A 10,189-nucleotide genomic window follows, 5' to 3' on the forward strand; every position below is an offset into this window, starting at 1 on the left:
GAGGTAAGAAAATGAAGTGCTGACTTGTTTTCAACTTTTCTTTACTGCAATTAAAATTAAACAAGTTATAGCTCTGTTTCTTTTTCACTGCATATTCCCATGAGCTACCGCCAAGCTGGATGCACCAAACATCCTCCATAAACATGTTGAATGTTGAATAGCTAATCGAATTTCCACTCTGGTTGGTTACAAATTCAATTTCCACAAAAATTACATTTGAAAAGCACATAAAAATTAATTTAAAAACACTGACATTCATTTCCTTTTTGTTTCATTTTCCCTCATGAATTAATGTATTTATTTAACAAATGCTCGCTTGAACTGTCTATTTATTAAATGCTTAAAGGTAATAAAATATAAATTAGAAAAAAACTCAAATTCTGCCTTCATAATTTATTATCTAAGTGACCTTGGCAATTATCTTCATCCATCCAGCTTTAGAGTTCTCATTTATAGAAGGAGATCAAGGTTGTATGGGAAGACTGACATTCACCTTTAGTTTTATGTTAGTACCTTTTGGAGGATACTAAACCAGAGCTGCCCTCATTTGGGTCTGTCATTTGCTAGTTTCCTTTCAGATCCTTTCCCTGTACTTCTTTCTCATGCTTGCTATAATACAAGTTTGAGTTTTTCATTTTGTGGTTTCCAGGCTTCCTTGTCAATTACATCTGGTGAAGATTATCCAATGGAAGGCACTGGTAGAAGACCAGAAGGAGAGAAAGGTAGATGCCATGGCATTTCTTTTTTTCTGTGCTTTAGGAAGCGTCTTGGGCAGTGACCTTCTCCATGGCTCTAGCTTCTTCCAAGAAAGCTTTTTATCTGTGGTTCCACCCATGTTAGGCAGACGCACCATTGTTCTAGCTTCTACTATGTAATCCAGATCCTAGGCCCACCTCCCCCAGGTCCCTTATGGACTAGAATCAACAACAGTTTCCTGCACTTTCTAATCTCAGGGTTGACTCACCTCTCTTTGATGTTTCCAATGTGACGTTCCAGGGACAGTCTCCCTTTCTGACTGACATTCACTGTGAATGTGCGAGTGGGCATGGAGTTGGCAATGTGAAGTCATTCAGGCCCAGAGTCCTCCTATCACTGAAAAGGTACTCTGCCTTCTTTTCACTAATCTACTTTATAAACTCTTCCTGTTCAAGAATCCCCTTGGTTGCTTTAACTGAGTTTCTTGCACCTTGTAAAAGATCTTTCGTGTTAAATTCTTCCTATTTGATCCCTTGATACAGCTTTGATTCATGGCTGGACTCTTATTGATACCACATCTTAAAATGTTGCAGGGCTGCCTCCATTACTTATTGTCTAAGTGACCTTGACAATTAACTTAATGCATCCAGCTTTAGAGTTCTCATTTATAGAAGGAGATCAAGGTTATGTAGTAAAAACAGATATTTCAGTCATAGGCTCTGTCTCATAGGGGCTGAGTTGTAAATCTAATGAGAACCAGGGTGAAGCCCATCCAAGAGAAATACGGCATTACACAGACAGAATCGCTTCTCTCTCCTAACCCTGGAATTCCAGTTTTGTCTCAAGTTTCTCTGCTGGTTCTATAGGGCTAGTTATTTCTCAGGAGGCTTATTGGACACCTGTGGAAAAAGATTTCTGACAGGGCTTCAAGTAGCTCAACAGACTTGTGGTCTTGATGGGAACGTAGTGGGAGACATGGATGGCTTAGTCCAAAGGCTAGAACCTGCTACACACAAAACACATACACACACGCAACTATTCACATATGTATGAATAGGAATATGCATATATAGGTTTTCTAATCACACACATACACATACAAAACCATCAAACACTACTGTTTTCACATAGTTGTTCAACAAATGTTTACTGAACATCTATTAAGTGCCAGGAATTTAGGGCTAATCAACCAGATGAGCAAATGTCTTGCCTTCATGGGACTGACAATGTGACAGAAGAAACAGACAATAAGCAGGTAAGTAAACAAAGACAATAATGAGTGGCATGTGCTATTATGTGGACAGAACATGAAACTGTCTCAAACCAGGATTAGTACTTAACAAGGGTCATCTGTTACTAATGCCCAAAAGTTAGCAAGTTGCAAGTGCCATTTCTTTATCTTTTTATATTTATAAGCTTCATGAAAGAGACCGTGAATAACTGCCATTTGCCTTCAGTTCTACCACTTCTGCTTTCTCTGTCAGACACTCCTTTGTTCCTCCTGCATATTACCTATGCCAGGGGTATGGCTACTCTAAATGCCTACCACTCTATATTTTAGAACAGCCATTACACATCTTCTTATGGCTTTGTTATGATCTAACTGAGAGCTAATTTTTAAGACAAATTTTTGCTGTAGGGTGCATGTACTCACCAGAAAGATAGAGAGAGACAGAGATACAGAAAGTGAGAAATCACTCACCAGGAGGGATGGCCACAGTGCAATCCCTTCTCCTCCATTCTCCTCTTGGGATTTTGGGCATGTACACACAAGTGCCCGAATTGAGTTTTAAGTTAGCTGGGTTTGGGACTTGAACAGCAGTTGACTACATGGGAGTCCAGTGTGGTAACCATTATGCCATTTGCTGGTGTCACTGAGAGCAAATTTATAAACATCTTGGAGGCCCATCTTGTTCTTACTGGATTTTAACACAGAGCCTGACATAGTTGATAATATCATTAGAAACCACTCTTCAGGACTAGCAGAAGGCATGGAGGTTAAGGCACTGGATCACATATGGCTGATTGCGTATTTGAATCTCAGACCCTGTGGCTTGAAAATCATGCTGGGAGCTTGTGTGTGTCTAAAATTTTGAGAGGAGAAGAGAGGAGAAGGAATTACATGTGGCCATCCCCATTGGAATGTGATTTCTCATTTTTCCTCTGTGTCTCTCCAGTGGGTGCAAGTGCTTTATGGCAACAAATTAAAAAAAAAAAAAAAAAGAAAGAAAGAAAGAAAAGAAAGAAAGAAAAAGAGAGAGAGATAAGAAAAATAAAATTACTCCAAGTGACTATGCACACATGCTCAAAATCCTGAATGGAGGATGGATGAGAGGGGATTGTAATGTGGCCACCCATCGGGTGGGTGGGGGGAATGGTGATTTCTCACTTTCTCTCTTTCTCTCATGAGCACCCATGCCCTATAGCAAAACTGAAACAAACAAAAACACTCTTTAGTGCCTGTATTACACTTTGAGAATGCAATCCATTTCAATTTGTCAAAATCCCTGATAATAAAAACTTTGATCTTTGTATTATTTAAAAAAATTCCTCATAGCAACACCATCTGTTCAGACAGGGGCTAGTGAGTCCTCAGCCCTCACCTTGCACCTGAAGGACCCTGTGGCATGGTGTGTCTCCTCACATTTTTCTGGATTCATCCTTAGTGATGTGAATAGTTTCATCCTATGGTACCCCACGTGGACTGTGATTGCTGTTTATCCATATCAAGGTTCTTTCTTATCCTCTTCCTTACATGTGAGACCTATCTGACTCTCCAGTGCACTCTAAAACTCATGTTTATAAATGGAGTCTTTTTGGGGCTTCCTTGTTTACCCCTTATTTCAAGAAGACAGCCTTGGGAGCTGATTGCTCCTGTGGCCAGCACTGTATTTTTTATTTTTTGTTTTTCAAATTATTACATGGAATTGGAACACCAGAATAGTTCCAATTATATATTTTGGGTGACTAAATTGTTTGTGTAGACAGGGTCTTGCAAAAAAATGTTTTTTTTTTTCTCAAGGTTGCACACCTTAAGTTCAGTCATTTTGTTTATGTCCCCAACTAAGAGAAGATCAATATATTAGGCACTAAAAATGTCTAATCCAAGATTATACAAATAGTTAAAATTGAATCCTAAGTTTCTAAAGAAATACATTTTGATTTTGAATACTGAGCCTATTATTTTATAGGAGAGCACAGAGAAGATGCACCTCAAACACTCCCCAAATAACTGAGAGGTAAAGATGATTCGGAGATCTTGCCTCAGTAGATGTGTGAGTAGCAATAGGGGAAGGTGGTTCTAAGAAATGTGCTACCAAATGCCACTAAGCTGCTCTGTGTTGTACTAGGGCTGATGTGGATTGCAGATTGTTCCTTCAGTTGGGTAGTTCACCAGGTAATATGATTCTCCATACTAAGTGAGAAGAGTACTGGGGGAAAACACTCATTTTAGTTCCAGTATAAAGCCTTTATTTCTTTTTCATGTTCTTCCTGGAGAAATATCCTTAGGGCTCTCTACCTTTCACCTTCATTTCTTTGCAGGAGGTTGTGCAAGAGGTACTTGAGAATGCTTTAACTTAGAACTTTGTTTCTCATGGGAAAAGGGGAGAAATTGGAAAACCCTCCAATTTATTTAGTGAGGAAACTTAAGCTTCATGCTTTTCTTAGGTGAGGTGAGTCTAGTGATAGTGAATGGAATTCAGGTCTCCTTTGGGTGTATAAATATGTGTGTGTATGCGAAAGCAGCTGATACACTTCGTATAGCAAGTATCATTGGCTTGGTGGAGTCGCAGGATTTTCTAGTTGAATTTTAGACTCCAGGAAAATAACACAAAGACCTGTCATGAAGTTGATCACTGTCTTCCTGTTGGTGACAATCAGCATTTGTAGCTACTCAGGTAAGTAGTCCGGAACACATGGTATTTCTTTACTTTTCTATTAATAAGAGCACAGCTAGTAACCTTGGGCTCACTGGCAGAGGAATATGGTAGAAGGAGTTTTAGATACAGAACATGGTAATACTGGAAGGAATTTCAGATCTTCCCCCACCACATCCAAGCTCTAACGCAATTCCAGCACTGCCCATCCCTATTACATCCTACATGGAAGTTAGCCAACTCCCACTAAGGTTGGCAAAACACATTTCACTCTTAGACTTCAATCACCTTTAGTTTTTCTTATTTTCCTTCATCTTTAGTTAAAATATGACTTTGTAACTTTTTCTTTTATGCTTTTGAAACTATATGGAGTCATTCTTGCTCTCTTTTCCATTTAGCCAGGTTTCCAGGTCGATTCTCCTGAGACAGCTACATTTATCTGTTCACCAACTTAATAGATATTTATTGAGTGGCTAAAACTCAATAAATTGGGCACTGGATAAGCATCGGAAGATTTAGACTTAAATCAGCCATAAATATTATTCTCAATATTATTCTCAATATTATAGTAGAGTAGCAGTGATAAGACTTCTATAGAAGTTACTGCAATACTAGACTACTGTCAATGCACATGAGAAACACAGATACAACTCTTCAGTGTACTAAAATGTGAAGAGTTTTATTTCTAGTAAGCATCTGAAAGTTGAATTCTTGGAGGAGAATGGAAATTGATCCATTGTTTCTGAAAGGAGTCATTATAAATTTCAGGACATTTGGGTGTATCAGAAAAATGTGTCATGGTGGCCACTGTTCACTGGGAGAATAGAATGCTATGAGAGTCTTCTCTCAGGAAGATATAAATACAGACAGAGAAGGAATGCACCAAAATGTGCAAAATAAATACAGAGATTAATCAGGAGAAATTGGACGCTGACCACACTTAATCGGCATTTTAGCTTGTGATTTTTTATTTAATTTTAGATATTTTTTTGTTCTTCAGCATCCCAGGACAAGCAGTTATGAACTAAGGTGGAAGCAGAAAGGAAGGTGGAGGGAAATAAGTACTCCCCTTTGGAAGGAGAATTTTGGAGGAAAAATAGGTGGTAGATAGAATACAGAGAGAGGATATGTGCACAGGCTCTATTTTTATAACCCCAATGGAGAAGTAAAATGGGTTCAAAGCAAAATAAACTATGGCGGGTGTTAGCTGGCAGGAGGATCTGTCTCCTGATGTCTGTGGTCATGGACTTGTGTGAATTTAGGTATTTGCGCACATGTTTTTGTAAAAATATTTATCATATGTATTTCTTCTCAGTCTTTATTCTTTTTCTCCCATTCATCTTTCTTTTTCCCCAGAGGTTTTAGCCTCAGGGTGCATGGGTTCACCAGAGAGGGGCAGAGACAGAGACAGTGAGAGGGAAAGTGAGAAATTACCCCACAGAGGGATTGACCACACCACAATCCCTTCTCCTCCATTTTCCTCCCAGGATCTTGGGCATGCATGCAATGAGCTCAGCATGAGTATCAAGTCATCGAGTCTAGGACGTGAACCATGATTGGCCATATGGGAATCCAGTGACATAACTCCTATGCCATCTGCTGGCAACCCCTATTCATCTTTTAAGTGAATGTTATCTTTCTACAGCCAAACATATAAAATGCAATTTTCCCTTGTAAAAATCTTGGGACCTCTCCATGGTTTTCAGGAAAAAATTCCAAAATCATTAGTTTGGCATCCAAGCTTTAGAAACACCTGACTTCACCTTATTTTTGCAGACTCACCTTCTTTTATCTTCCACACCATGGTCCCAGCCCACTGGAATTTTGTGTTCCAGCCTTTCTGGAAGAAGGCCCATGATTCTGTATAAATGCTCTCCTTCTGGACATGTCTTTATTGATTTTGTTCATAAAATATCATCCCTCTTCTTTATCTTATTATCCTGATATTTGCTTCAAGACATAGTTCTAATGGTATTTCTTTAGGGAATATTCCTGCAACAGTCTCCTACATACAAATTAGTCATCCCTTCTAGACAGGTTTGTCTATAATGTTGAGCATGGCACATGTTACACTGTGCTACACACAGATTTTTATTGTCTACTAGATTTGTGTGAGGTCTCCTAATAGAGCTTCCTTGTCTTGTTTGTCTATGTAGCTATAACATCTGAGTTGGTGCTCAATTAGATTTGTAAGGTTGAGTTGAATTGATTGGGACCAGTTTCCGGGTTCTGGTGGGTCCATTCTTGTCTTTGATTGGAGGATAATTAAGGCCTCTCTCCTTTGGTCTCAAAGCTACGAGCTGTGGAGACAGCCATATACAAAGTGCCTTCACTATCAGTATCTATCGAGTTGTTACCACATGCCAGGATCAGTTCTAAGCACTGGGTACATTAGTGAACAAAATGTAAACACCTCATTCTAATGAAAGTTACATTCCAATGACAGAATAAAGGCAGTAAAAATGTCAACTAAAGATTTGATATTTTAGGTAATGGTAAGGAAAAATAAACAAGGATAGAAGGTGACGTGACAACTGGTGCTCTGTTAGATACAGTGAGCATCACAGGCTTCCCTGTGACCAAATTATATGAGGAAGAAAGACACGTAGCAATCGGGGAAAGAGAGTTCTAGGGAAATGAAACAGCAGGAGAAAAGGGCCAGCGGCAGAAGTTGTTATGGGAAATCAAGCCAAATGGGTCTTGAACGGAGCTATTGATGGCCAGAGTGGAAGATGATAAGGCTGTAGAAGGAGCCAGACATACTGCATGACTCGGTTCTCTTTTGCTCTGCAGCTACTGCCTTCCTTATCAACAAATTGCCCCTTTCTGTCAAGGACGAGTTACCTTTACCTCTGGACAACATTCTTCCTTTCACGGATCCATTAAAACTTCTTCTGAAAACGCTGGGCATTTCTGTCGAGCATCTTGTGGAAGGACTAAGGAAGTGTGTGGATGAGCTGGGACCAGAGGCTTCTGAAGCTGTGAAGAAACTGCTGGTAATTACAGTTTGTGGGGCACATTTGCCAAGGGGGAATTCCTTACTATTCTGACTGCCCAAGCCATCCTGTTCTCATTTGTAAACATACATTTTCCTTCTATTGATTTATACTCAGGTATAATTTGCATGTCCTATAATCTTAAGGATATTTTCTATATTTCAGGAAAAAATTCCTGAACTACAAAGACCTGTGTTCTAGTTGTGACTTTGGCCTTTTACCAGTTTTGTGATTCTGGATGGGGCTTAACACTGAGGCTTGGTTTCCCCATGAGCAAACGGGTGTCTAAGCAGGGTAGTGAACATGATTATTTTCGAAAAGCATTTATTACATCTAAGCTGTTACTATTTTTATTATTGTCTTTCTGCCTTCCAGGAGGCCCTTTCACACTTGGTGTGACATCAGGATAAAGAGAGCAGAGGTGGAAGTGGAAGGAGACTGATGCTGTCATCCTCTTTGATGCTTGTTCTACCCAATCATAGACTAAATGTTCTAAACTGTAGTAAGCCCTGAAAAAAAATGAATAAAGCAATCAAAGAGATTTTGGTTTGTCCTATTTTTATTTCTGTGTTCGCTATTCAGGGGGCCTAACTCAATAATTTATCTCGCGGGTCAAAAACTCTAGAGGACCTGTTGTTACAAAGATAACCCTGTGTTTTATGTAAGACATGTTTATTCATTCCTCTCTCCTCATCTCAAGTTAAATATCTCAATTTGAAAAAAAAATATTCTTTATCTGACCTTTCTGTTTCCTATTCTTCCAATTCTAAGGAATTTTTTTTTTAATAGCTTTTGTTATAAGGCACGCATACTTGCCAGAGAGAGACAGAGTGAGAGGGAAAGTGAGAAATCACCCTCCAGGGAGGATGGCCACACCACAATCCCTTCCCTTCCATTCTTCTCCTGGGATTTGGGGCATGCACATACATGTGCCCACAGGATCTGGGACTTGAACCTCTCAGTCGTCCTTGTGGGATCTGGTTGTTTTAACTACCATGCCACCAGCTGGCCCAAGTAATGTTTAAATTAAAAAAAAAAAAAAGAGGAAGAACTTTTAAAATACTGTCAACCAGAGTAGGATCTTATTAACTTCATTGGTTTGGAGATTGCATCATCATAATGCTAGTTTCTATAAAGTTTATAATAATAACATTCACAGACATTTCTACCAAGTTAGGTCTCTACTACACCATCCTTAGATAAGTAGTAATGAATTATTATTTCTTCTCTCACATCCTATCATCTGCAGAATTGTCATTCCCAGGCATATTTCTGGTCATATCATGACCTTCTGTAAGCTAGAATTGACTCTCCTGAGTATGGCATATATGTCCCTCCATGATCTGACCTTTACTTACATATCTAGTCTCTTCAGTAGTCCTCTCTTCATATGTACTGTAGCCCTAGTCATACTGAACATGTAATTAAATCCATTTTCTACTAATATTCTTACACTTTAATAAAGAAAAAAATCAAGTTTCTTGAATGCTTGCCACCATCTGCCATCAAACTGGGTCTGTGCCGAGTTTAAGATTGCCCCTGGTTCCACTTTCTACCTAACCTGCCCCTGCTTTGCACTGTTGGATAAAAGAGAGGACATGATGCCAATTGCTGTAGGTTGCATTTCTCAGACTCTTAGGTCTGCTGATATTTGAGTGGGGTTCTGCCCCTGGGAAGGTCCAGGAGAACACTGGAGGTAGAAAAATGGGAAAAAATCAGACAGACTCCCATCTGTCTCTCTGGAAAAAGTCTCCGTAAGTGACTGCACCATATCTTAGCCTTTGTACAGATCCTCCTGGCTAGGTCTGCATTGGTTCTAGCTTTATGTAGGTGACTCTGGGCTCTGGTTTATATCACCTCTTCTCCTTCATTCTCAGCTAACATTGGTAGTTCCTACTGTTGTCAGTTTCTGGGCTCCTTCAGCATCACCTAGTTGACTTTTTAGCCTGTTAACATATATTCAATTATTTGCATCATGTCTCTTCTGTTCTAAGTACTTTAGAGTAGGATTTATTACATTTCTTAACAATTTCAAAGTAATTGTCACCTGAGATGCCTCTACTCTACTTGAAATTTTCTATTCTATTGAATTATGTGCTTATCTTTCTGCTTACTCATAGTTCTTTTTTCTATTTAATCATTATTGTTCAGTTTCTTTATTTTTTATTTTTTTATTTTTTATTTAAGTTTATTTACATTTATTCACTATATATCATTACAGCAAAAAAAATGAGATTTCCTATCCAGAATACACCATATATTGGCTCAATCAAGCACATCAACATACATATTATCATCAACAAATAATTTTCCATTCCTTGTTTCCTGTATATTTTGTTATTTTTGCCATCCTTGATTCCCTATCTCTCACCCTCTGCCATGTCTCGTTCTCCTCCCACACTGTCTCTGGCATCCATGGTTGCTTTCTATGCCTTTTCCCCCATTTTATTTATTTGCTAATGAACTTAATTAATCTAAATACTTCCAATAGCAAGTGCAGCTGATATATACATATCCATGATATAAATGTAGTATATAAAATTATACATATATAATTATATATCATATATAATATGATATATAATTATAATAAAAATATATTATATATATATATACATA

General features: G+C 38.5%; 1 protein-coding gene across 1 annotated transcript; it reads left to right on the forward strand.

Annotated features, from left to right (window-relative positions):
* The first annotated feature begins 4,540 nt into the window (after positions 1–4,540).
* On the forward strand, positions 4,541–7,969 carry SCGB3A2 (secretoglobin family 3A member 2). The gene is made up of 3 exons (XM_006148055.3): positions 4,541–4,595; positions 7,368–7,570; positions 7,946–7,969. The coding sequence occupies exons 1-3, from the start codon at positions 4,541–4,543 to the stop codon at positions 7,967–7,969; spliced, it is 282 nt and encodes a 93-aa protein (XP_006148117.1).
* The last annotated feature ends 2,220 nt before the right edge of the window (positions 7,970–10,189 follow it).

This window comes from Tupaia chinensis, unplaced genomic scaffold (assembly GCF_000334495.1).
Source record: "Tupaia chinensis unplaced genomic scaffold, TupChi_1.0 Scaffold000228_1, whole genome shotgun sequence".
NCBI lineage: Eukaryota > Metazoa > Chordata > Mammalia > Scandentia > Tupaiidae > Tupaia > Tupaia belangeri.

What these genes read in the sequence shown, in the direction of transcription:
- SCGB3A2 (XM_006148055.3), top strand. Translation starts at nt 4,541, where the DNA reads ATGAAGTTGATCACTGTCTTCCTGTTGGTGACAATCAGCATTTGTAGC. An exon ending in CAGCATTTGTAGCTACTCAG is followed by an intron (nt 4,596 to 7,367) that starts GTAAGTAGTCCG and finishes TTTGCTCTGCAG; the next exon opens with CTACTGCCTTCCTTATCAAC. An exon ending in AAGCTGTGAAGAAACTGCTG is followed by an intron (nt 7,571 to 7,945) that starts GTAATTACAGTT and finishes TCTGCCTTCCAG; the next exon opens with GAGGCCCTTTCACACTTGGT.